Source organism: Benincasa hispida, chromosome 12 (genome assembly GCF_027475165.1).
Source record: "Benincasa hispida cultivar pf3 chromosome 12, pf3_genome.v1.1, whole genome shotgun sequence".
In the NCBI taxonomy this organism is placed as follows: Eukaryota; Viridiplantae; Streptophyta; class Magnoliopsida; order Cucurbitales; family Cucurbitaceae; genus Benincasa; species Benincasa hispida.
This window is the reverse complement of record NC_143489.1, coordinates 42,691,426-42,719,422: the sequence shown is the minus strand read 5'-3', so window position 1 is coordinate 42,719,422 and position 27,997 is coordinate 42,691,426. Positions and strand designations below refer to the sequence as shown.

The window sequence follows — 27,997 nt, the reverse complement described above, 5'->3', positions numbered from 1 at the left end:
GTTTTGTTGCTTTGTTTTTTTTTTTTTTTGTTTTTTTTTTTTATTTACAAATTTTGATTTGTAAGGCCCGTGTTTTGGGCATAATTAATTGTTTATAGAGTCTATAATTTAATTGTCTTGTGTCGTTCATGATCACCTGGTAGATTTTATGGAGAAAACGAAGGCAAATTCGGAGGAATTTCGATTGAATTCCCAACTGTACAGTGCTTATGCACAGTAGCATTGTAATGTTGTGCCCTAGTGTTGTAACGCTACGAAGGGCGGAACGAGATAATCTTTTGTAGCGTTATAATGCTAGGTCACAATGTCGCAACGATCTGAGATGGAAAAAACAAATTGATTCGCACACGGTTCGATTCATGGCTTGGCTGGTTCGTGTCTGGTTCGAGCGATTCATGGCCAGTTCGGGTGATGGGCGGTCCGATTTGTGCGGTTCAAGACCTAATTCGCTTGTTTTGAATCAGTTGACTATTAATTTTGTAATAGTTATCTTTTTTTAATTAATTAAATTAATATAATTGTTATATTAATTAAATTAATTATTTATGAGCCCAATCTCGATCCAATAATTATTTTAAATTATGCATATGATATATGATTTATTTTATTTATATATTTATATATCATAATGTATGTCATATAGTAAAATCCCACCATAGGCTATGCATTATTCATGCATAATTTATATTATAAATGTTATAATATATAGTTGTATGATTTAATTTACACCATGCTCATGCATCATATAATATAAATGTTATAATATATGATTGCATGCATTAATAACATAGACATGCATCATTTATATTATAAGTGTTATAATATATAGTTTGAATGTATGGATGAATGTATGTTATTAATAATATAATTACTTTATTATATAAGTGTTATGCATGTTAAGTAATGAAATGGAATCGCATGAAGCATGTCATTACGTTAGGTTATTTTATAATTGTTATAATTTACCTAAATATGTATTCACATGCAATAATTGATTTTAAGTTATTTCATTTCTTTTATAAAAGTTATAATTAAATGAAATTAGAATTAAATTCAATAAATCAATAATTCAAAATTGTATGTAAATCTTTAGTCATAGTTGGACTATGATTTATTGTTCATTAGAGGGATCATTGGTACTTAATGAGTTAGATGTAACTATAGGAGCAAAACGGTAATTATGGCCCAATTGTACTTACGAGCAATTTGTGAAGGTTATCACACCGTTGATTGGTTATATCAAATAGAGAAATATATTTGTAGTGCGAATAATGCAGTTGTCGGTTTTTAGTGGAGTGACCGAAAGTTAATGAATGTTGAGTAATTTAGTTGAAGAGTTTAATTGATTATCTAAGTACCATTGAAGTTTCAATCTACAGGTCCATAAGGTCCCTTCTATAGCTCAACAGTGATTATTGCGAATTAATTTTGGATTAATTTGAATTTTTTAAATTAATTGAGGGAATTAATTATATATGTGATATAACTAATATAATGTATTTGATACATTATAATATAAAGTTTATTTATGAGGAAATAGATATTTGAATATGATTCAAATATTAATTATATGAATGAAATTCACATAATTAAATTTAGTATAAATGCGATTTATATTAAATACCACACATGTATAATAAAAGTAAAACTATAGGTTATATTGTAGTTGATATAATATAAACTATAGGTTATGTGTTATATTTGATATAATATATAGTTTGATATATATTATATGATAAGGTAGTTATCATTTTTAAAATTAATTTGGGAGGGAGTTGTAATTCTCTCCTCCTCTTTTCTCTCTGATTGCAGTACGTGTAGGAGTGGTAATTTTGATTATTCAAAATGATTGTCTTCTTCACAGAATCCCTAAGTGAATGTTCTCTGAGATTTTCTTAACTCTCATAGAAAACTTTTTTCTCTCAAAATCACTCTCACTCTTCCCAAAAGAAACACAGATCCCACACTTCCAGTTATTCTCATCCCCTACGGTGTGGTAGTGTCCTAACTGACGCATTCGTGATCGATTCGGATAAGAGGATTCGTGAAGAAGTTTTTTTAGTTTTCAAGGGTATGAATTTTTTCTCCTTTTTTTCCTTCTTATGCATGCTGTATTTTTTTTTTTTTTTTTTTATTAATGCATAATTTCTTTTGGTTCTGTAAATTTCGTTATTATGTGAAAATTTTAAAATTGGGTTGATCCTCGTTTCCGCTACGGAACTTCACAGTTCCTTCAGTTTTATCACATAACTGAAGAAGTAGGTAAATACTCGTAGCAGGAAAGATCGTGTCCATTTAGGTAATCACTTAAACACGATCCACCTGTATGTCTCCGCATACATGTTTAAGTTACATCAGATAACCTTGGATCTTAGGATAATGGTTTATTGCACAAGTAATATAAAATTAATCAACCATTAATTCAACTAACATAAAACTACAAAGCTTTATGGCATACGCCCCAAGAGTAACAACCTAGTATTTGTAGTTATAAAAAAATGATTATCGATCAACTGATCTTTTTTTTAGTATATTAGTTGATCTACGCGTGAAATCTTTTTTATTAAATTTCAATAACATTTTTTACAATAAGGACTAAACCGTTACAAATTATAAATTATATAGACCGAATCTTACTTATTAAAATTCAAGGATTAAATTGTTATAAATTTGAAAGTATATAGACTAAATAGTTGCCAACTGAAACCAATGCTAAATTGTTACTTGTTTGGTTTGAGGGTTTTCTGGATGAGAATTGGCACAGACATCCAAAACTCACGTTTGTTTCATGGGTTTCAACATTTTGCTTGCTTGGGAATAAGCAATTCCCAAACATCCTATTTTCTGACAGACAAGGTTTTATTTTCTCTTCCAAAACTATGGGTTTTCTATTTTCTCCCATCTTCTTCCATTTTTCATTTTATACCTAGTTTCATTTTGAATATAGTTAATTAATTAATTAATATTAATTTAACAAAATTAAGATACCTATTTGTTTTAATAAATAAACAATAGTCTATTAAAATATCTACTTAATGTATTTTTATAATAAAAAATTATTAAATGAATACAATTATTTATGTACATAAATTATTAATTATTAGCTAACAATATTTTAAATATATTTAAATAGTAAACTAGTAGGATTGTTTAAATTTAGACCGTACAAAAATTCATTTTTAATAATAATAATTGATTACTTCTTTTTTTTTTTATATAATGAAACAATTATTTATTGATATTAATTTTAATTTGATCATTCATTATGAACATACGATCATTATTATTATTTATAATCGATTAATTATTTATTATGATTGATTTTTATTACTTCATTCATTATTAATATACATATTTATATAAAAAGTTAGTAGCCTTTATTATTATTTTTTTATTAACATATCATATTTTTATCTTTTTATTTTTATTTTTTATAATATTTAATTAAAATTAAAATTATTAAAGTTGAATTTAATTAATTAAAAATGATTAAGTATTAGATTATAATTAATATGACATTCATTAAATATATTAATGGGTTAATTTTGATGATAAATTACTCAATTTTCAAATATTTAAAATTTAAAATTATTTATATTTTAATTCATTTTTTTTATAAATATCTTGAATGATATTTATTGTTTAAGTAAGTAATGAAAAATTTTCACATATAGAAAAATGTCAAATTATTTATAGAAATAAGGAAAAAAAATGATAAACTTTTATCAATGTTTATCACATAGTATCAATGATAGACTTCTATCCGTTTCTATCACCAATAGATATTGATAGACTTCTATTAACCTTTATCAGCATCTATTAACGAAGAATAAATTTTGATATTTTGTTAAAATAGTTTTCCTTATTTTTCTATTTTTGAAAATCTCCCTTAATTAATCTATTAAATTTAGGGTAATTATTTTAAATGACAAAACTGTGCAAAATGTTTTTAAATATGATTCATTTTCTTATATTTGAAAACAACCCTTAAATTTATATAAAATTATCATGTTCGATTTTATAAATTAAATACAAACATAATTTTTTTTTCATAAAATTATGATAATATTTTCCATACACAATTAACATGGACATCTTTAATTCTCAGATATCTTATTCATATTCTTAGACATTCTATTCCTAGACCTCTTCTAAGTTTAAGCCAAGACCCTAAACAATGTTCTTTCTTATATTAATAATAATAATAAATAAAAAAAAAACAACGTTCTTTCTTCAAAATAATAATCTATACTATATTAAAGGGGCTATAATGAGAGAATTTTCTCCTTCCCTTTTTGCCCTCACATATTTCAATAATTCCTTTCTTGCCCTCAATAAGGTGACTCTTCAACTCAAATAGTAGTTCATGTATTTGTTGATATTGAATGAACATGACTATTTGGGTTTGATGATGATGAGACACAACTTTTCTATTGTAAATGTATGGGTGTGTGATGTACCTATAAAAATAAAAAAATCGATGGCCAATGCAATTACCGTATCAATTTCAAACTCCACAAAATATTGAGAAGCAAAATCTTTCCAAAAATAATGAAGACTAAATTTTTTTTGTTCTTTAAAGGAAATCATTTTACCAAGTTAATGAAGAGGTACGGTAATTATTCATCCTTTTTTCCTTTCTTTCTTTATTTTAAAATTTTTATTTCCACTCTAAAATTGTGTTTGAGAAAGTTTTTTAAGTGAAAAGTTTGCATTCAAGATGTTATTCCATTAAAAAAAAAAAAACCAAATTGAATAATTGATATGAAATCTAAATTTGAATGAAAAGTAGTTGCTTAATGAAGTGAACAAATTGTTCATTCCAAAGTAAGGACACAAGCAAAATTAGAGCAAAATAAATTTTCATTGTATTTGCTTTTTATATCAAACAATTTTTAGAGAATAAAGGGATATGGTGAGGGATGTTAAAAATTGAAGGGAATATCATATACGAATTGATTTAATTTTTTAAAATTTTATTCGTAATTCTTAATTTTAAATCCAACCTTTTTCCTTTTTCAATAATATGCATTTTCTTACCTTTTTAGATTATGTGATTTGTTTTATTATGTTTTTGTTCTTTTAATTTATTTATATCTAATTGATGTGGGCTTATATTCTTTTAATCGTTTTTTTTTATCTAATTGTAATCGATTTAGATACGATGACCCACTCTAATAAAGTTCATTTAACACATAAATATTTTATTTATTTTACCTAATTTTATAAGTACATTCACACCCCTTTATAACTACGATATATACTCATAGTTTATTTGTGTCATTTGGAATTTTTGCTGTTTTAAATTTTTTTTCAATGATATACTTTCCAACTAATACAATAACAAAAACAAATTTTGTATTCCTTCGTTTTAAGAAATTTAATTTTAACTTCATGTAATAACGATTTTTTAAAAACAAATAATAATCACACCTTTTTGGCTTCCATGGAATTCTCTTGATGAATCATTTCACATAATAACTAAAACTCATATGGACACATTCCTTACCAATAGTACATAACCCTTTACATAATAACTAAATATTTTTCTAGAATAAATGCACATTTTCCTCCAACATTCTTGTTTTCTTTGGCCCATCTCCATTTTCAGAATGTCATGATAGAACGAATTAAAAAATGATAATTTAAGTTTTTGTTCTTCGTAAAAAAAAATATTGGATCATGCCAAGATGAAACCTTGATATTCCTAAACTTATTTTCTCCGATGAAAAGATAAAATGATAATTGAAGTTTTTGTTTTTCGTAAAGAAAATATTGGATTATGCCAAAATAAAGTCTTGATATCCTAAACTCATTTTCTCTGACGAAAAGGTATGGTTGTTATCTTCATATTTAGATTTAGATTTAGATTTAGATTTATTATCGTTCATTATCATATATATTTGAAAAATCTTTTGGTTATTCTCAAATTTAAATTTTGAGACAATGTTGATTAGTAAATTTGTTTCCAACACTAACAAATCTTTTTGTTATTCTCAAATTTAAATTTTGATTATGTAGAAAATTTAGTTTCATTTTCTTTATTTTTTTAAATTCCTTTTTTAATAAATGGGTGGGAGAATTTTTAAGAAGCAAAAATAGACAAGAATTGGATCGATAGATAAGAAATGGAAATGGATTTGAATGGAAAATGGAAGGAGAACATATGTGAAAATAAAAGATAAAGTTCAGAAGGGAGTGTTAACAGTGGTGATTATTTTTTATTTAGAAATCTTCAAACTTCAAAGAGTTGCAACACCATAGAAGATTTAGAACGTAAAAGGCACCACAATTTCATTCATTATCGTAAGTTTCAGATCAATACTTCTACTTCATGGTTCTTTGTAGAAAATTATAAGAAGTTTTAATTTTCAATTTGTCAAATGGATTATCTCCCAATTGATAAATTATTTAATATATTTAAAAATTTGTTCCTTTTGGTAGTGACACAATTACATAAAGTGTAATCATTTTCAATCGTAACAAAGATTTATACATTTGTGTAATTTTAAAATTTAAATGTTGAGCATGTAGTTTTTGTTAGTTCATAAAATTTTATATTATTATATTATTATTATTTTCAATTAGAACTTTGATTAGATTTCTATAATTTCAATCTTAGATATCTTATTTATTTGTTTGAACAAAAAAATTTATCAGTGTTTTCATGTGTTTAAATTTAACCGTTTTTTATTCATGGGATTAAGAGAAACTATCCATGACAACTATAGCAATGAGAAACAAAATCAAATTTGATGGATTCAAAGATCTACAAATAAAGTATTAATATTAACATATCTCTAACCTTTTATTTTTGAAATGATGTTTTTTTTTAATTACACAAGCATGCTAGAATCATAAAAAATATTATTTATGAAAAATTTACAACTTATAATTCCATGAAAAATATATTGATTCAAAATATGTGCGTTACCATCCAAATTTATGTTCCATGTGTTTTAAAGATCTTCAAACAGTGTGAATTAGTGTAACATAAAATCTATATAATATAGTTTTTAACTATTTTATTATTTTTAAATTTTATGTCAGATATTTATTATTTAAATTTAATAAAATTTATATTAATTTGTTATCGAAACTTCATTAGAATTAATGGCACGTAATAATAAAAACGGTTTAATGGTGTGCGCAACATATTCCGAATTTCGAAGGAGAGTTTCAATTTTCTATTAAAAAATTTAAAAAAAAAAAAAAAACTAAAAATAGGAGGCCCAGGCCTCTGCTGCCTACGACGGTTTCCGAGCTCTGCCTCTGCACACGAAGCCCCAAGCCCGCGATGGGCTCCATAGACGTCCAATCAACCAACGCTGAAAATGGAGCCGCCGCCGCCTCTGCTGATGGTCGTCAGAAGCCACTTCCCGCCGACGGTATGAACCAGACATCTAACGAGCCAGACGTAACGGCACCTGAGAAGCCTAAGGAATTGGGGCCGACGAAGAAGCGTATGTCCTCCATGCTTCCTCTGGATGTTGGCACCCGCGTCATGTGCCGCTGGAGGGACGGGAAGTACCATCCTGTTAAGGTCATCGAACGCCGGAAGTTACAGGCAACTGGTTTTAGTGATTACGAATACTATGTCCATTACACCGAGTGTAAGCTACTCCTCTGAAGCTTGAATTAGTATGTGGGTATTTGATTTTTCGTTGTGGAAGAATCAAGCTGGAATGAGATATGAGAGCTGGTTTTCTTGATTGTTTTGGTCCCTATATTTGTTTGATGTGTTGTTTAGGGTTTTGTTTTTGGTGAATTAGGGCTTATTGAAATTTGGTCAATTTAGGGAGTGCCTTTTGGATTGAGTGAGACAAGTAGCTTATGCAGCAATGAGATTTTCCCTTTTCTTTCACGGACCAGTTAATTGATAAATGACATGGGTGCATCTTATTTTTCTCTAACCCTAGTGTTCGTTGATAAAATGATGAGTCTCTTCTATGTTGAGTTTGGAGTTTTCTTTCTCCTTATTCTGGATTTTGTGACAGTCAATAGGAGACTTGATGAGTGGGTGAAGCTTGACCAACTTGATCTTGATTCAGTTGAGACAGTTGTTGATGAGAAAGTGGAGGACAAGGTAAAGTTTTTTTTCCCCCTTCCATCTTCATTCTTTGAAACTCAACCAGTCCACTTCTGAGGCATTGTCACTGTTTTTAAGGTTATCCTTGGTTATGAGTTGGTCGTTTTGGAAGCCATATTTTACTTGTAAGTATTTAATATTTGGATCTTATTCCTGCACTTGAAGGTAACAGGATTGAAGATGACCCGACACCAGAAGCGGAAGATTGACGAAACCCATGTTGAGGTATGTGCTTTTAAGGATGCAGCTAGTCCTTTTTCATGAACCTTTATATCATGGCTTAAACAACTAATTGACAAGTAATCCTTTACAAGACACAATAGTACATGGGTGTTTGCCAGTAGTAGGTTAAAGAATTCAGTCACAACCTGTAGGTGCAAGTGCAAGCATGAAACTCTTTGTTAGTAGTAGGTAATTCTGTTAGATGGTGTAGTAAAAAAAAAGGGTGGATACTTACTATTCAGATGTTATGATATCAATTGGAGTGTCCAAACAAAATTTCCCTGCCTTCTTTATGAAATGTCTTATAGGGCCATGAGGAACTCGATGCTGCCAGCTTGAGGGAGCATGAAGAATTTACGAAAGTGAAAAATATTGCAACAATTGAACTTGGAAGATATGAGATTGAGACATGGTATTTCTCCCCCTTTCCACCAGAGTACAATGACACTACAAAGCTCTATTTTTGTGAGTTTTGTCTCAATTTCATGAAGCGCAAAGAACAACTCCAGAGACATATGGTGAGATGTGCTCCAAGCCAGTATGTCTGTAAAGAGAATTTTGAACTTCTTTTGGGCCTTACTTCCTGCCCGATGTGCATGTTCCACTTATTAATGTAGGAATTGTTGGTTGTGCTTGAACTTCTGTTTGGCCTTACTCCCTGCCTGATGGCTGCATATTCCACTTATTTATGTAGGAATTGTTGGTTTTGCCTGAACATCTTGGCAAATGATTTTACCCATCCCCAATTTGAGATGAAAGTACTATGAGAGATTGATTGTTGATGTGCGATAGCTTGATTTTATGGAGTGCATATTTTCAGATTGTCCAGCTGTTTGTTTCATGTTAAGCCACCAATTATATATATAAGTTTCAGCCATCACCTTATGTGTCGTGATACAATGACTTTTTTATTTCAATATTGAGTGCACTGTATTTTCTGTATTTATAATACGAACAATTGTAATAAGGTTGTCCCTTCGCGGGCATCAAACAATTATAATAAGATGTATTTTCTTATTATTATGTCCCATTTGGGGACATCAAGTACAATTGAATGCATTTTCTTGAAAGGATTTATTTTACTTGTTTTACAAACAAACAATCTTAAGTTACATGCTTTTGTTCATGTAGAGGAAGTGTGATCTGAAGCATCCTCCTGGTGATGAAATCTATCGATGTGGTACTTTGTCAATGTTTGAGGTATGGTCTCGATTAGGTTTTTCAATCTTTTGGCTCTTTCATGCTGCAGTTGTTGCCTTGTTTTATTTTCTCGTGTATCGTTAAATTTCCTTTTTCTTCTCTATTTTAGACTAAAAATAGTGCCATTCTGTTTTTATGATTATGGTTATGATTGCCACAGAGAGAATTTCTACTGCATTCTAACAGTTAATGCAAGTCTGATATTTCCTCTACTCACATTGTGTGAAACACTATTTTAAAGTATTATTTAAATGATAACTCCATTCTCCTTTTAAACTGTCAGAAAAATAATGTACACAAAGCCATACAACAATGGTTTTACTTTTTAGACTTTAAGAAAAAAAAACAGTGATTTTATTTTTATAGATTAGAAATTCCTTATATAATATTTTTATTGTTAATTCTTCCTAAAACAGGTTGATGGAAAAAAGAACAAGGTTTATGGGCAGAATCTCTGTTACTTAGCAAAGTTGTTTCTGGACCACAAGACTCTCTACTATGATGTTGACCTTTTTCTGTTTTATGTCCTATGCGAGTGTGATGATCGAGGGTGTCACATGGTTGGATACTTTTCGAAGGTAATTTTTTGGTTCAATATAACTGGAATTCAAATTGAAATTGTTTGATTATGACCTAAGGGGAAATAGAATGGTGCTATCGTTTCTGTACTACTACTATTACTATTATTTTCTTGCACTGTGGGGGGCAAAAAAGGGACTGATAGGGACTTAAAACTCTTGCATGAATATAAAAGGGAGTATGATCATGAATTTTTTTGGGCAGGGAGGTCCATCTAAGAGCGAGAGAAACTATACAATGCACCAATAGAGGGAAGAGCTATGTTTTACAGTTGAATTGTTTGCCCGTCCAAATTAGGCTTTTTGCTGCTATGGTGGGTTGTGCGGTCAGTCTCCCTTCCTCCTGTTTATGGTAGGGGGTTGTGGGGAGGGGAGGAGAAAACATCATCACTAAAATGGACTGATAGGGACTTTATACTCTTGAATGAATATGAGAGGGAGTACAATCATGAACATTTTTGGGCTGGGAGATCGATCTAAGAGCAAGAGGAATTACAAAATGCATAGAGGGAAGAGCTATCTTTTAAGTTGAATTGTTGACTATCCAATTAGGCTCTATTGTGGATTGTGAGGTCAGTTGATCCCCTCAGGAAGGGTATATGAAGAATAAGTCCGTTTGGAACCTGTTCTTGAGAAGTAAAAGAAGTGGTGTCTACATGGAAAAAAAGCATTTTTCTCAATGGGGGATACCTACTCCCATTCAGGCAGTGCTGAGTAGGATTCCCCGTTACCATTTGTCTCTTTGTAGAATTCCAGTTTTGGAGTAAGAACCTTTAGAGGGTAATGAGGAATTTCTTGTGGGAAGGGTTTGAGGAGGGAGGAGGCTCACACTTGGTTAAGTGGGAGGTGGTTGGAAACCTATGGATTATATATGGGGAGCTTTCGATTATGTAACACGGCTTTATTGGCTAAATGGTTAAGGTTATTGTGTGGCAAGTTTTACATGAGGGAGTTGAGACGGGGATTGCACCCAAAGACATTCTTCCTATGTGTTGTTCCTGCAGTGTTACATTATTTGCAGGAGCATGAAGAGGGCCTTGATTATTTGTTGTGGGATTTTCGATTTGCTCTTTACTTTTGGGTCGTTGGAAAAGCTAGTTCTGGGTGTGTGGGGCTTGTGATAGAGTGGGTGGTCTATGGTGGAGGTGCTTTGAAATCCTTCTTTTAAGGAAATGGGCAAAGTGTAGTGGCAAGCAAGTTTCTTTTCAGTTTAGTGAATATTTGGATTGAGAGAAACAAGAGAATTTTAGAGAAGTGGAGAGATCAGGTGAGGAGATTTGGGAGATTGCTAGGTTTAATGCCTCCTTGTGGACTTTGGTCTCTAGATACTCTTTTTTGATGAATCAACAACTTGACAAGGCACCAAAACACCCTTATAAAGGAAGGAGTTTCAACTAAGTGAAATGTTACCAAGTGAATAATTACAAAAAAGCTTCGAAACCGAAGCCTGATCTCTAGACTCTTTTAATTATGAACATTTAAAAATCTTTCCTATTTTCTCCAAACTCAATAGGCCATACTGTAGCTGTTCTCATTTAATTGCATAGATTCTATTGATGTTTTGAAAGCTGTGACCTGAGAAAAACTGGATATTAGGGGAAAGCATTGTTACCAAATAGAGAGCTGAACACCTTGGAAAGATGCCTTCGCTAAGGAAATGGGCAAAGTTTCAATGGATATAGAGTGTTTCGTGTTGTGGAGAGGGACCTTAGTGAGGTTTGGTCTTTGGTGAGGTTTCATGTTTCTTTTTGGGCTTTGGTTTCGAAGATCTTTTGTAATTATTCCTTAGGGCAATATCCTTTCTAGTTGGAAGCCCTTTCTTTTAGTGGGGTTTTTTGTGGGCTTGGTTTTTTGTATGTCCTTGTATCCTTTCATTTTTTTTCCTCAATGAAAGCAGTTGTTTCTACCAAATAAATAAATACTAGAGAGCTGAACATGTAGTCCCATGGTTCTTAAGAAATTGGTGCCAAGGAAGAGATGGTCTCGAGTCACCATCATCTTTATAGCAAAAAAAAAAAAAAAAAAACATCTTTAAGGTGATAAAATAATAGGGACATTTATGATCTGGAGGGTCTCATACAGCATGAACCAGAACAGGTGGGGTGGGAGGGTGTCTGTCATCTTATCAATGTGAAGCAGCATGGGTTTTTTCGGGAAAACGTTCCATATTTTTTTCATGGTCTAGACTCTTAACATCATCCTTCTGCCTTCTGGTTGGTCTGAATCTCATTGGAGTTGGCAAGTACAGAAATCTACTCTCTAGTTTCAAAATCAAGTTATGGAACTGGAGATTTATGAAAGATCCTGATGCTTTTTGGTGTAAAGTTGTGAAAGGTATACATGGTGTTGGCATACCTCCGGAAAATTTGGGTTGAGTTTGATCTTAGTGCTTCATTGAAGAAACATGTAATCTTTCCAAAAGCAAGTTCTGCTATTCTTCTCCTTCAAGTTATAAGCATCAGAGAGGTCGGTCCTATTTTTTTTTTTTTTTGTTCAATTTCGGTGGAGGTTGCAGGGTTCGACATTATGTCGTGAGCTACCAGACCATACGTTTTTTTTTCTAAGGGAAAAAAATGATAAAAGTAATGTTTGTTTAAAATTAATTTATCTACTATGATGAACAGAATTTTGATTCATGGCATACTTTCTGATCCATGCTTTAGTAGTTTTTTTTCCCCGGTTTAGTAGGCTGGTGGGTGTTTTTGTGCCAACAGGTGGTATAAAAATGAATAAAAAATTGTCATGCGGATTATGGATTTACTACTAAATTGCTTTAGAACAACTTATAAGCTAGGAACAAATTTTGAACTTCTCATACCTCTTAAGTGTTTGAATTGGATTATTTTTGTGACTATATTATCTGTCGGTGTGCAGGAAAAGCATTCAGAGGAATCCTATAATTTGGCATGCATTCTCACCCTTCCTCCTTATCAAAGGAAGGGCTATGGCAAGTTCTTAATAGCTTTTTGTAAGTCCACAATCATTAAACTGGCTCTATGTTTTGGCAATTGTGTCCGTGACTAGCAACCTCAACGAGATCTGTTCTCTAGCATTGAAAAAAGCTCGATGAGCTCTGTTCTTTAGCAATGAATAGGACCAGTGGTTTTCTTAAGTTTAATTTGTTATTTTAGTTTTTTTTTCCTGTTACCTCACGTTTGTTTTTAACGGAAGTTTTGATCTTTTATGAAACTGAGATCAGCTTATGAACTCTCCAAGAAGGAAGGTAAAGTTGGCACGCCTGAAAGGCCTCTTTCAGACCTTGGGTTGGTGAGCTACAGAGGATACTGGACAAGAGTGCTTTTAGACATCTTGAAAAAGCACAAGGCCAATATCTCTATCAAGGTTTGCATTTTTTTCCCTAATTGAACTTCAGGATTTGTTGTCTCATATGGATTCTTTCGGTTGATGTCTTTGATGATATTTAAAATATTCCACTGAAGCTACGCTCCTAAAAAATTATGCCAATTTCAAATAATGTTCGGATGTACTGCTAGTCATTAGATTTGGTACCTAAGACTTGGCGCATTGTTCATCCCTTTATGTCAGGAGCTAAGTGACATGACAGCCATCAAAGCTGAAGATATTTTGAATACACTTCAGAGCCTGGAGTTGATTCAATACAGGAAAGGGCAGCATGTTATATGTGCTGACCCCAAGGTGCTGGATCGTCATCTCAAAGCTGCCGGTCGTGGGGGCCTAGAGGTTGATGTTAGCAAATTGATCTGGACTCCATACAGAGAACAGGGTTGACTAATTATTAAGTCGGACGATAACCTAACTCTGTATGTACAATATTAGTGTAGAATTTTAGTATAAAGCATTGGCTTTGCCATTCGTATCTGATGAATGTAAGCCTGGACAATCAATATGTATACTTTGAATTGACAAATGGTAAAAATCTAGCTCTTTGTACATTACTAGTTGCTATTTCTTCGAAAATTTGGCTTTAATTTGTATTTCATGTGTGACCCTTGACATTCACCCTTTTTCTTTATCTTGTTTCTTGATTCATGTGCTGCTTGTGAAGGATATTAAGATTTAAAGAGAGAATTGTCGACTTCTTGGATCTATTATTTTTCTTTTACAAATAAAATGTAAAATTGGATATGGCTTTTTATATTTGTTTATGGTTCAGTGTTCTCACAATAATCCTTCCCTTAACAAAAGTCAAAGTACAGTAGGATTTAGTTGATGATTAATCTTTCAGCAGAACAGGAACTCTCTTTTTTAAATAAAATTTTATAAAATAGACTCATTTTAACACCTTAAATTTTTAGACGCCAATTTTTCGTTTCAATGATTTGAATAAGATTTGAAAATTAGATTACAAAATAATATAAAAACTAAGAACTATCATCCACAAGCCTTATTTGTCAAGTAGCTCTGATGCTAGACGTGGCAAGAGTAGACAAGAAAGCTAAAACAGCAGCAGTCCAAAAGAAAAGATGATGTTGCTTTTCCATAGCCTTTGTTGGTCATGTCCACATCTCCAAAAGAAATAACCCTTTTTGGTGAAAGCAGAAATAAGATCCCTTTCTGTTCAAATTTTCTTAGGAAAAAGAAGCAGATTTCACTGCAGAAGACTCATCTAGTAAAAGTTCTGATTTTCTTTTTTAAATACATTACATTTGCATCCTCCCAAGGTGAAAACGTCAGTACTTTTGTTTCTTAACACTGTTCCCTTTGCCCATCTCACAAGTTTTAGGCTTAGGAAAAAAAAAAAAAGAAATATACTTTTGAACTTTGTCATTTTTAAAGATATTTTGTAGAGGATGATTAGGGCAAAGAGTGAAGTTTTGAATTCCAAGAGTCTGAAATCTGGAGAGTTGTGAATTCTTGGACAGTCAATGTAAGGAGTTAATAAGAAATAAAAAACTCCTTACTCTCCAACTTCATTTATTGAGGAATTTCATTGTTCTCTTTTTTTCTTTTTATTTTACACATCGATTGAGAAATTTCATCTTATAACTTCAAACTTTGAAACACAAATTTTCTAATTTCAATATATTAATTGGCTTTAGAACTTAACTTAATACCCCAAACATCACGATAAAATCAATGAGATAATAACCCGTAACAAAAATATAGATCATCACACCCATACAATTTGAATGTTGCACCGTTTAAGTCTAAATTTTCGTTTTAAATTCTACTCCAAGTTTAAGTGCATAGCCTTTTTCAAGATTTGAGAAAACGGGAGGGGAAAAGGCATTTGGCTGCAAAACCTGGAATGGGGAGGACAAAAAATCACAGCACTTGGCCAAATTGACCAAATTTGCCCACTGTTTCATTTAAAACATGTCTGCCATTTACTTCAGATCTGATGCATATGTGTTGTTTGTTTCAACTTCAAGTGCAAGACTTTGCAGCAAGATGATATGAACAGGTAAACTTAATATAAACATGTCGCATAAAATTGAAACTTGAACCAAAAAGAAGATTATGAACAACGAGTAACAATCACACTGTATTCAGCATCAGTGATTGAGATACAATCAAAAAACTATTAAGAGAAAAAACAAAAGAACAGATCATTTACAGATACTCTCCATGGAATATATGATTAGATTACCCATTTCCACTTCCAAATTTTTCCTCATCAAACAGTCGTAATCTGAAGCCGATGCTTTGGAAGATGGGTTTGCTGTATCTGTAAGCTCTGTAGTACAATCCCACCTGACCTTCTCTTCCATAGATTATCCATTTCCCCTCTTTCTTCTCCGGCTTTTTGCACTCGCCGGACCACCGGCAACGGCGGATCCAAATCCACTATGTTGAATGATCCGCAATTCCCATTTTCAGAAACACTCTTCTTACCCATAATTGCAGAATTTGGGGCCGCTCTTCTTCTACTCCCACAACCGTTGACACCCACCGACGATATCGATGCGGCGGTGGCAGCGGCGGTGGACCTGGTGGTGCCGGTGCCGGTGACGGTGCTGGAGGGGGAAGCCAAGAGATTTTTGTTGGAGAAAAATTTCTTCAGCTTGAAGTAACCAACATTTGGGTTGTTGCCATTTTTGCTGTTAAGAACGGCATTTTTGGTTGTAATCAAAATCCTGTGAGAAATCGGAAGACCCGCAACTCTGTTATTCCGTTTAACTTGACCCATACATCCGATTCTCGGCGATAAAGGGTCACCGGAAAAGGACTCCGAACGGTCCCGATCGCATCTGGGTGGCCGGCCGTCTTTAATCGCCGGCTTAGAACAGAGCATCGGCAAGAACATGTGTTTGTGGCGAACATTTTGTGGATTAAAGCGATTGTATTTGTCCCCCATTTCTAATCTCTGTTTTTGAAAGAGAAAACAGAGGTTGGAGCTTGCTTGATGTACAACAATGCTCCCAAGAGCTGTATACAGTGGAGAGAGAGAGAAGGGTTTATTGGGAAGATAAGAAAAATGGGCAAATGGGAACCGAAATCTTGGCGGTGTTCGAGGTAAAAAAGCTTGGTGGAAGTTTTGTCAAATATGAACAACGTTGATCGAGTCTTGGCCTTTTGCCTCTTTTGTTGCTCTTTTGAGAAGTTGTTAAAATATTCCACATGAAAAAAATGTTTGGCTCTGAAATTTATATAAACTTTGAGGGTAATATGGATAAAGTTTCCATATCTATAAACATCATTCCTTTACTCCGATTATCACGGTTTGTTGTGGTCAATATTAGGATTGGTTGAATGTCGATATGACATGTCTAAAAGTTATTTTGAACTCGAGTTCATTTCTCAAATGCTCAGAAGTTGTATTAGTTTGTAGAGAATGACTAATAAAACAATTGCTCTCGTTTTAAATTAAAAATACTATATAAGTGATTGAAATTTCAAAATTTTCTTTCACTCTTAAATTTTCAAGATTTATATATACACAAAATAAGAACGAGAAACTTTACGTAGCTCTACCAAATTGTTGATATGGGAAATGATTATTTATTAACTTTCTTGATTTTAGAAAAGCCTAAAATCATGGACATCAAGTTACGATGGGTAAAGAATTTATTAAATTGAAGATGGTCATGTTACTCCAACATTTTACTTGTGATGTTAGTAGTTGAGATAAATATCACAATCTTCAATATTAATCTCATTTTCTTAATCTATAGAAATATCGACAATGTCGATAAATGATGTCATCTATTTTATGGGTGTCCATGGTTTGATTTGGAGGCCAAAATCGAATCGAGTTGAAAAAAATTCAATCTTGAATATATACCAAAATCAAATCATTTATTTACTCCAAACCAAATCGAATCAAACTGCAAAAATTCGATTTTCAATTTTCGATTTATTTATTTATTTTAATATGGTAGAGAGATGTGAGATGAGGGTCAAAGATTAACAACAACAAAAAAAAAAAAAAAAAAAGTAGGATAAGGCCAAAGATGGAATTGGCTTAGTTTGGTGGTGTGTGGAAATTTGGTTAAGTTGAAGTAAAGTGAAGGAAGCATCTTTAATAATGAGTGGTCCTCTCTCTTTCTTTTCCTTCTTTTTTCTTTTACACAATCAAAGCAATTCAATTCATTTTGATTCATGCCAACTTCACACGCTATACCCATCTTGCTTTGGTAAATCATGTGCCTTTGTCTCCTTCACTTCACATCTCACACCCAATCCAATCCCTTTCTTCATTTCATTACTCTTTTTTTCTAACCTAAATCTTACTTTCCACCCTAAATAGCATTCTATTTTACCTAAAAAACACTTGTTTTTTCTTATGTTTAATTATCCTCAAATCTCGTGAATTGAGTGTTATACTTTGAAATATATGTATATAGTTTGATTGTGAGTTATTTGTTGGATTCTCACCAGATATGTATCTAGATTCTCGTATTTGTTTGACAATAATGTAGGATTTGTATGTATCCTCATAACAAAATATACATTGTGCCGTAGATATATAGTTGGACATTTAAATATATCACGAATCTAGATTCTCTAAAAAATGAGTGATCATTAATATTCCTTTTGCATAACATCAAGTGAACTTGTAATTTAAGTCATGCTAATAAGTTTACTATTATGATTCACGATAAACGTATCCATATTTAAATAATAAAAGTCCAAACAAATTACATTACAATAATACTATTTTACTTGTCCATTACCATGATATAGATTAAGTAAATTACATTACAATTATGGATTTGACAGGATCTTAAAATCATACCAATGAAAAAAACTTGAAAAACAACCAAAAGAAACAAAGTTTAACTTTTGAAGTAAAATTGTCGTTGTGTAAATAAATAGCATCGTGAACGTTATTTTATATATACACTTTTGAATTTTGTATAAAAGATATTTATATTTTTTAAAAAGTTACAATGTTATCTGTAACATTTCGTATGTTATTTATGACATTTATATTTTTTTAAAAGTTACAATGTTATCTATAACATTTCATAAATATTTCAAAACTATCATTGAAGTAGAAGTTCGTTTAAAATATTAGACTACAATTTAAATTGAAACAATGAAGACATTGATCTAGAACGAAAATTAGGATTCAAACACGTTCACATTATTTCAAATCTTCACTATATCTTTTCAAAGTTCTAAAATCCGTTCAACATTCTAACAGATGCTTATTCTAATGATATTTTTTATATGAACGACTTAAGTGTAACATTACCATTTTTTCAAAAAAAAAAAGAAAGAAAAAAGAGTAAATTTTTAAAAACAAGTAACAATGTTAAGAAGTATTTTTTTTTTATAACTTAGAAAAAAATAGTATTTTCATGAATGACGTTTTTTGAAAGTAGTAAAATGGGTGGGAGAAGAAAATTTCGACAAGATTTAATTAATCATAATCAACTCTCTTTTCTATTAGAACTATTTGATTTAGTTCCATAGCTGACACGTCTGTGACAGATTATCATTAAAACATTGCTATTAAATTATGCTAAAAACCTTATTTTATCATGCAAACTAAATTATTTTATTTTAGGCCGACTTCCTAAGAAAATCTGTCTTGTTTTGGTTTGCTGTATTTAAATAAAGGAAAAAGAAGCCATTGCAAATATAATAATTAGTTCAAAATATTTACAAATATATCACAATGCAAAAACGATATGTAGATATAGCAAAATTTAGATTTACCTCTCGAAGTCTTGGATAGACTGTATATATTTTTTTCCAAAATGTATTGTAATTAAAGTGTGGGGTGGGGGAATTGATCCTCAAATCTTGAGGTCAATAGTATAAACACTATGCCCTACGTTCTTATTGGCTTGGATAGACTATATTATTGATAGGAGTCTATTAGCAATAAAGCTCATCACAGTCTATCAATCATAGAGTATTTTATTGATAAATTTTGTTATATTTGCAATTCTTTAGGATCGTTTGATTGGACGGTTTCTCTATGGAATTGACACATACATAAAAACACATGTTTATTTCATAGGTTCCAATATTTTGCCTTGAAATAAGATATTATCAAGCATTCTCATTTTCCAAAAAAAAAAAAAAAAAGTTTTCTATTCCTTTTTAAAATTGTGGTTTTTTTTTCTCCCTTTTCATCGGTTTTTCATTTTATATATAATTTTATTTTGAATATAGTTAATTGATTAATTAATATTTAACAAAACCAATATAAATATTTAGTTTAATAAATCAATAATAATCTATTAAAATATTTAATTAACTTGTTTTTACAATAAAAGAATGCAATTACTTTTTATATAAATAATTAATTAATTAGTTAACTATATCTTAAAAATTTTTAATTAGTAAATAATGATTAATTAAATTTAATTTGTACACAAATTTATTTTTCAATAATAATAATTGATTACTTATTTTTTTATCAAATAATTATTTATTGAAATTAATTTTATTTTTATTTTTTATATAAACATATAATCATTATTGATTATTTATAATAAGTTAATTATTTTATTGTAATTATATTTTACATAATTCATTATTAACATATGATATTGTTATCTCATTTTTACTTTTCTATAATATATTGTTTATTAAAATACATTTTTTATATTATTTATTAAAATTACAATTACTAATATTAAACTTAATTAATTATAAAATGATAAGTATTATATTATAATTACTATGACATTCATTAAATATATTAATTGATTAATTTTTAATAACAAATTACTCAATTTTCAAATATTTATAATTAAAATTATCATTGATTCTATAATTAATTAAATTTTATCAATATATTGAATGATATTTATTTTTTAATTAATTAGTCTACTACAATGGTATAAGATTGTCATAATTAATTTCATAAATTAGATATAAGCATAATTTTTATTCATAAAATTTTGATAGACAACCAAACACAGTATCTTTGATTTTCAGATATCTTATTCTATAAGATCTATCCTTAAACTAAAAAACCCTTAAAATATGGTTATACATTTAATTATTAGCCATAGTATTACCAATTGCAATTACTTAAAAATACGCAGACTCACTAAAAGGTTTTTCCCTTTCTTTTTTGTTTTTTTAACTTAAAATGGAAACTAAATATTCCAAATGCGGGTAATTTTGGGTTTTTTTTAATAATGTAATTTAAATAAATAATTACAAAAGTAATATTTTTGACAAATTATTCTTAAAATAAATTGACTAAATCGTGGAGATAGTACACCGTCCACAAGTCCATTTAAATCGTGTAGCACATCCACGATTTATCCCTAAATCGTTCACGATTTAACTGACATGGATTATCAACACGTCATGATACATGCCTTTCACTTGGATGTTAAAAAAACTCGTGGATCATGTCCACGACAATTTTCAAGTCATAAAAATCCGCACTCTTTCAAATCTCACAAGCAAACACTAAAAAAAAAAAACAAAAAAAAAAACCCTCTTTCCTCACTCTACTCACTAGCTGGTGTTGTTGAAGCACTATCATCTTTTGCCTTAGCACCGCCAACCATGCCACCATTTACTTCTCATCACCATTGCAGCTGCCATTTCGTCACCAATAGTAAGTTTCATCATGCCCATTTGTTGAATTCTCGCAACAAGTGTGTATCTAGATTCTTATGTTGGTTTCACAATAATGTAGGGTTTTAAAGTTTTCTAAAAAAACATTGTACAAAACAAATAGTCATAGATTTGTAGTGGGACATTTCAAAATGTCAGGAATCTATATGTCTAGAAACAAGTGATCATTAAATGTTCATTTTATTATCACATCAAGTGAATTTTTATTTAAGTCATGCCTATAACTCTTGTATCAAGATTCATGATAAACATATCTATATTTAGATAATAAAAGAAAAATTTTTACGTATAGAAAAACTCCTATTAGTCTCTATCTTTCTATCATTGATAAACACTGATAGATTTCTCCTATTAGTCTCTATCTTTCTATCATTGATAAACACTGATAGATTTTTATTAACATCTATCAGTGATAGACTTGTATAAGTTTCTATCAATTATAGACTTCTATCAATTTCTATCACTAATAGATACTAATAGACTTCTATCAATCTTTATTAGTGATAGACTTGTATCAGTTTCTATCACTAATAGATGTTGATAGATTTCTATCGGTGTCTATCCGTGATTGATATGATAACAATGTCTATCACAAATATCTAAAAGCAATAAAACTCAACAATATCCAACTTCATGGGTAAATCAATTTTAACACAAAAACTTAATGGGTGTTCAAGAACCAAACAAAATTAACCCAAAATGCCCTGAAATCTTACCCCTAAGGGCAAAAAATCTGGCGAACTCTAGCGCTGGTAGTGACAAGACAATGACAACAAGGATTGGGCTGCACGAATCTAAGAGTTAGAGGAATAGAGAGTGAATCGGGTAGAGAGAAAAATCGGCTTACCAACAACAACGTACAACCAAATTTACGATGTAGATCTAAACGACGATGGATCGGTGGTTGGGCATGAGTGCAGTGGTTGTTGGACATTAGAGTGCATGGATTAGAGAGAGAGATCGAGATCAGATCGAATAAGAAAAAGAAAGTGCATGGGTTAGAGAGAGAGATCGATATCGAACTAAAGAAGAAGAAGGTAGAGAAGGGAGAAGACAGAGAAGGAAGAAGATTATTAAATTTTACTATGATGTATAAATAATTTTTCTTATTTTTGTATTTTTGAAAATTTCCCTAATAAATATTCAAACAAGTATTTATAGAGATGAAAGCAATAAAATAATTTGAAATATTTTTTACTACATATTCTTTTTTCATAAAGATTTTATTTGTCAAAACTGATGATTGTAGTGTTGTGGATGTTATTGTTACCTTTTAAAGAGTGATAAATGCAAAAAGAAAAAAAAAATCCTGAACTTTGTCATTTGTAAAAAAAATATTTCTAATTATTTTAAAAATTGGGATATTATACGTAACCATTCATAAGCAATTCAAAATTAAACCACAGTTGGAGTTGAAGTCTACTAAAATAATGGACGAAAACTGGGATTGGAACAATGTGCACATTGACTTCAAATAGAAACAGAAATTCAAACACCTTCACTCGGCATTTGTTTATATTTCAAACTCCCAAATTATTTTCAGAATTCTAACCTATGCTTACTCTAATAATAGGTAATTTAATATATTCTTAAACAACTAAGAGTAATATTATAATTTTTTTTCACTCGCATGTCATCATCTAATGTAATACAACTTTCGTCTAAACATGTTTAATTGTGAGTTGATAACATTTAATGCATGAGTGCTAGTATGACCACACTCAATATTACATTTTTTTTTTAATAAATGACAAATGTTATACATTTTTCATACTTAGAAAAAAATAGTATTCTAATGAAGATGCTTTTTATGTGAAAAGCGGTCAATGGGTAAGAAGACCAAATTTCTACAAGATTTAGGATATATTTGGAATGCATTTTTAAGTATTTAATTTAAAAAATAAATCATTTTTGAAACAAATTAAAGCATTAGATAACCACTCAAAAATAATTTATTAATTTTTATTAGATTTAAATAAAAATAGATTTTTAAAAATATTTATCCATTAAGCACAACTATTTATCATCTTTTTTAGAACTATTTGACCATTGACTTAGTCCATTGCTTACGCATCCGTCAAAGATTCTTATTAAAATATTTCTAATAAATTGTGCATAAATTTATTTAATTATGCAAACAAATATTTTTTTTTAGGCCGACTTCCTAATTTAATTTCTGTCTTGTTTTGTTTTGCTGTATTAACAGAGAGCGAAAAAAAGAGCCGACTAGCTAAATGCTCTTTTTCTTTTTTCCTTTTTAACAAGGAAGGCTAAATATAAAAAATGGCAGTAATTTTGGAGAATTTACAATCTAGTATTTTGGAATTATTTATTTGGCGCCTAATGTTTTAAGGATTTTTGGATCCTACTGTAAGAAACTTATTAAAAAAAACGTAAAATAATTTTTTTATTAACATTTTTAGAGACATGCCAGTTTCCTATGTACAATCATTGTGATTATACCCAATCTTTCAACAAAATTCATTTCCTTCAATGGTATGGCTAGGTTTGATATTTTATTAGTTATGTTAAAAAGTCATTTGAAATTCTTTTGGCCATTTTTTTTTACATTTGGTAAAACAGATTTAATTTAAATAGATTAAAACCACTTTTAAAAATATATTGTTAATTTTACGTTGACTTTAAAAGCATCATTCGTGGCTTTTAGATTTTCTTAAAATTGGATAGAATTTTTAATTAATATTTAGTTTTCAATTTTATACTTTAAAAAAGATTTATTTTATATATTTATCTATTTTCCACCAAATCAATTCCATTTTCTATTTTCATGAATTAAATGCATCATTTTTTTTAAAAGTATACCATATTCATTTCTTAAATAAAGTTATTTTTCTTAATATTTAAAAACTAATATATAACAAACCAAATTTATCATCCTAAATAATTATTTAAAATTTTAAATTACAACTTTTTTTTAATAAAAAGGTTGATTGTAAGTCTATTTTAGTTATTATATCTAAATAAGATGTTTTTGTATTTATTTACCCGACGTTCTAACCTATTTTTTCAAGTTTAAGTTAAAATTTATCAAACACTATTTTACTTTTCATAATTGATTTTTCTAAAAGTACAATCACTAACAATTATTTCAAAAACTTCAACAATCCCAAACGGAGCCATAATCAAGTAGTATGCTTACGTGTTACTTTATTTCTTTTTAAGACAAATCGTAAAAATCACACATGGAGTATGATGATAGTTGTAATTACATTCTCAAACTTTCATTTGTAAAAATTAAACCCCTAAACCTCTACAAGTGTTAAAATTAGACCTTCAAACTTATAAAAGTTGTAGAAATTGAACCTAAATGTTAAAAATTGAACCTTCAAACTTATACAAATGTTTTAATTTATACAATTATGTAAGTTTAATGGTCCAATTTAATCTAATTTTAACACTAAATTTGAGGACTCAAATTTTAAAATTGAAAGTTTAAGAATTTAATCACAACTATTACGTGGTTTTGGCCATTCCCCTTTTTTATTATTGAAAAAAAAGAACTAATTGATAATTTTAGTAGATTAAAGGAAAAATTAATAATTTAAAAAAAACAATTACCAAATTAGCATTACTTAAAATATTATGACATTTTCTGGCACATGAAGTTCTTCAATTAATATTTAAAAATGTTATTATTATTTAGTATATATAACTTTAACTCGTAGGTTAATTGACATGCTCTCTTCTATGCGGAAGTTCAATTTGACGGTGGTCTGTCCGTTTCGAATCGCCGTTCAGATTACAATTTTGTGATAAAAACAATGCAGAGGCCCCAAGCAAATGAACTTGAAAAAGAGGCAGTGCAGCAAAGGAAGCATGTGGGCACGTGGGAGGCACGCTAAAGTTGTGTTTGGTATCCCAAATTCATTATATGCCTTTTTAACCTTTTTTAAGGAAAAAAGTAATTATTTATAAGAAAATTTTCATTATTTATCTCTTCTTCTTCTTTTTTGTTGGACCATTTGGTCACACATCTTGAAACAACCCATCATTCTTCATTATGCTTCAAGCCACATTTATTGATTCGTAATGAAAATTGGTGTAATCGTAATCGAATTTCATTGAAAGATCAATCGTAATAGACCTCAATCGCAAATGTAATTAGATCGCTTTTGATCACATTTACTTAAAAATAAGAATTTTGTCAAATTTACTGTTATCATTATGGTTACTTTTACCTTTGAGAACCAAACTGTAACGGTAACTATAATAGTAATAATAAATATGTCAAAATTCATAGTTTTTTTCCTCTGAAACAGTAACAATAATGGTAACCATAACCATTACCATAATCATAACGGTAATGGTAACGTTACAACGTAATTTTTGGACGCAATTCAATTGATCACCTCACGCTTGTCATTTAGATTATATGACTTGATTACAGATTTTTAACTGGGTCCACTTGTCAGCACGAATGCAGAATGCCAGTAAACAATAGCAAACATAAAAAAAAATAGGTGTCATTTTCCAAATAATCTTTTATTTATTGAGATACACCTTCTGTAAACGTCGCCTTAATTCTTTAATTTCTTCAAAAAAAAATTAAAAAGAAAAATTCCAAACAATTTCAATATCGAAAAATTATTATAAATTTGTAAACATATACTAATTTTATATTGTTTTGAAGATATATATTAATCACCTTTTAAGAATATCAACATCAAAATTATTAAGTCTTAATTGATGGTATGAATTATTTTATTTTTGACCATATCAGATACCATGTTATAGCCAATTAGTTGGTGCACACATGTGAATCTCATTTTATTCTAAATTTATCACATTAAATTAGTATGAATTGTGTATTTTATAAATGGTCCTCTTCATGTTTTAAACAATGGTTTCAAACAACTTCATGGCCTGCAAATTAGCAAATGGCACATTTCTTCTTCTAATGGTTAATATCAGTTTAATTTTAATGAAATTGATATGATTTAAGTAGAATAAGCCACAAATTAATTTGGTAAAAATGGGTTAAAATCTTGTTGATACGGTTACAAGTTTAGCTTTGAATTTTCTATCTATTTTATCTCGAACTTTAAAAAGCATCAAATAAGTTCTTGAAATTTTATTTTGCAGTTGACATGTTTATAAACTTTCAATTTTGTATAGATAATTTCGTGAATTTCAAAAAGATCATATCAAATAGGTCAAAATCTATTAGACAAAAAAAAAAAAAAAAAAAAAAAAAACTCAAGGATTTATTGAACACAAAATTAAAAATCTAAAGATCTATTAAGCACATTCTAAAGTTAAAAAACTAATATCATGTTTGGTTTTGTCTAATTCCATCTCCAAATTTCTTCCTTTGATATCTACTTTTCACCAATGGTTTAAAAAACTAAGCTAAAATTTGAGAATTAAAAAAATAGCTCTCAAAAAGTTGTTTTTGTTTTTTGAATTTGATTAAGAATTCATCTATTTGTACTTAAGAAAGATGCAAATTATAGTGAAAAATGTGGATGATATAAACTTTATTTTAAAAAACAAAAATAAAAAATAAAACGATTAAATTAATAGAATCCTCACAATTTAGAGATTAAACTTAAATTTTAGTGTATATTTGAAAGTGGTTTTAAAAATATTAAAATTATTTTAGTTACGTTTAAAATCATGATTTTAACTCCTTAAAATTAGTTTAATATTTAATTTTATACTTTTAAATATGATTAATTTAAAATTAATTTAATATTTAATTTTATGCTTTTAAATATGATTAATTATATGACTGTGGAGTTGACCATATACATTTTTCCAGAGAGGAGATATCTCATGGATCACTTTGTAGAAAGTGCCAAAAAAGAAGAGGGTGTGAGAGGCAAAAGAAGCTTTACTATTTGAAAAAGGCAGCAGAATTAGATAGTAAGGCACATGTAGTAAGATTGACCAATCAAGCAAAGCAAGCAGCCATTTTGTGCATTTGAATTATTAATGCCTTTGGTCCCAAAAATTATATTAAAAAATGTAATAAAGTTTCAAAATAATAATAATATTATTAATGGACATGTTTCCCAAATGTGCATGTGTTATGGGCAATAAAGTTGTAAAGCACTAAGATAGAGTTGTCTATTTTTGTTTGAATTCTCCTAATAACAAAATCTCATATATTACATGGATATTTAATTTTAAATTTGTGTCTACAATAAAGAAATTGTTAATAAACAAACCTATGTTGTTAAAATAAATATATTAATAAAATGTAAGGGCATATAATTTGCTCAACTTCCTAATTCTAAACTATTTAAAAAAATCTTGTAAATTAAGCACACCATAAATGATTATTATCAAATAAAGTCTTGAAAATTCGATACGTTATGTTTCGCTTGTATTAATTTTGATGTATTTTATTTTCAGAAGACATATATATAATAGTAATGATAAAGTAATAAAATGTATTCATGGATTGTGTTTGCTGATATATGAACGTGTTAGGTGTGAGTTTTAATTTTTGACCTTACCATATCAGACTAAGTTTGAATATAAAAGTCACCTCAAAGGGAAAGAAAGGCTCCAACTAGGCAACCACCATATATTTTTAATAATTTTCATGTATTATCTAATTAGCATAATCTCATTATCATGAGACAAATCATTATATACTCTCCTAGTTCTATTCGGTTGCCAATTTCTGTCCAGAATATCTTCACTAAGAATTTAATTCTTTTTTTTTAAGAATATGTGCGTTTAGTTCTTGAATTTTCAGAACATACATTTTTTAGTCGAATTTTTTAGAATAAGTTTTTTTTTTATCAATAAATTTTCAAAATGAACCTATTTAGTCAGGCCAATGATAAAATTTCATAGTTGGTTTTTATTGCCATTACTTGTCATCTACATAAAAGATTCGATCCTACACATGAGATTTGCTCATTTCCAATGGATAGAAATATGAGGAAGCAAAAGC

The 27,997-nt window shown here is 29.5% G+C and overlaps 2 protein-coding genes across 2 annotated transcripts; one reads left to right on the top strand and one right to left on the bottom strand.

The window, feature by feature from the left end:
• The first annotated feature begins 7,106 nt into the window (after positions 1-7,106).
• Positions 7,107-14,028, top strand: LOC120067310 (histone acetyltransferase of the MYST family 1). Its single transcript, XM_039018867.2, has 9 exons — positions 7,107-7,613; positions 7,998-8,086; positions 8,255-8,314; positions 8,620-8,829; positions 9,443-9,511; positions 9,928-10,089; positions 12,964-13,057; positions 13,289-13,431; positions 13,636-14,028. The coding sequence occupies exons 1-9, from the start codon at positions 7,298-7,300 to the stop codon at positions 13,837-13,839; spliced, it is 1,347 nt and encodes a 448-aa protein (XP_038874795.2). The 5' UTR covers positions 7,107-7,297; the 3' UTR covers positions 13,840-14,028.
• A 1,453-nt stretch (positions 14,029-15,481) lies between these two features.
• Positions 15,482-16,723, bottom strand: LOC120067829 (myotubularin-like protein). Its single transcript, XM_039019421.2, has one exon. The coding sequence runs from the start codon at positions 16,367-16,369 to the stop codon at positions 15,689-15,691; it is 681 nt and encodes a 226-aa protein (XP_038875349.1). The 5' UTR covers positions 16,370-16,723; the 3' UTR covers positions 15,482-15,688.
• Positions 16,724-27,997: the final 11,274 nt, after the last annotated feature.

Bases quoted from the DNA above. Each gene is read 5' to 3' on its own strand.
- LOC120067829 (XM_039019421.2), bottom strand. From the start codon at position 16,369: ATGGGGGACAAATACAATCGCTTTAATCCACAAAATGTTCGCCACAAA.
- LOC120067310 (XM_039018867.2), top strand. From the start codon at position 7,298: ATGGGCTCCATAGACGTCCAATCAACCAACGCTGAAAATGGAGCCGCC. The intron at 8,315-8,619 runs GTATGTGCTTTT...AATGTCTTATAG, and splicing joins TTGACGAAACCCATGTTGAG to GGCCATGAGGAACTCGATGC. The intron at 10,090-12,963 runs GTAATTTTTTGG...GTCGGTGTGCAG, and splicing joins TGGTTGGATACTTTTCGAAG to GAAAAGCATTCAGAGGAATC.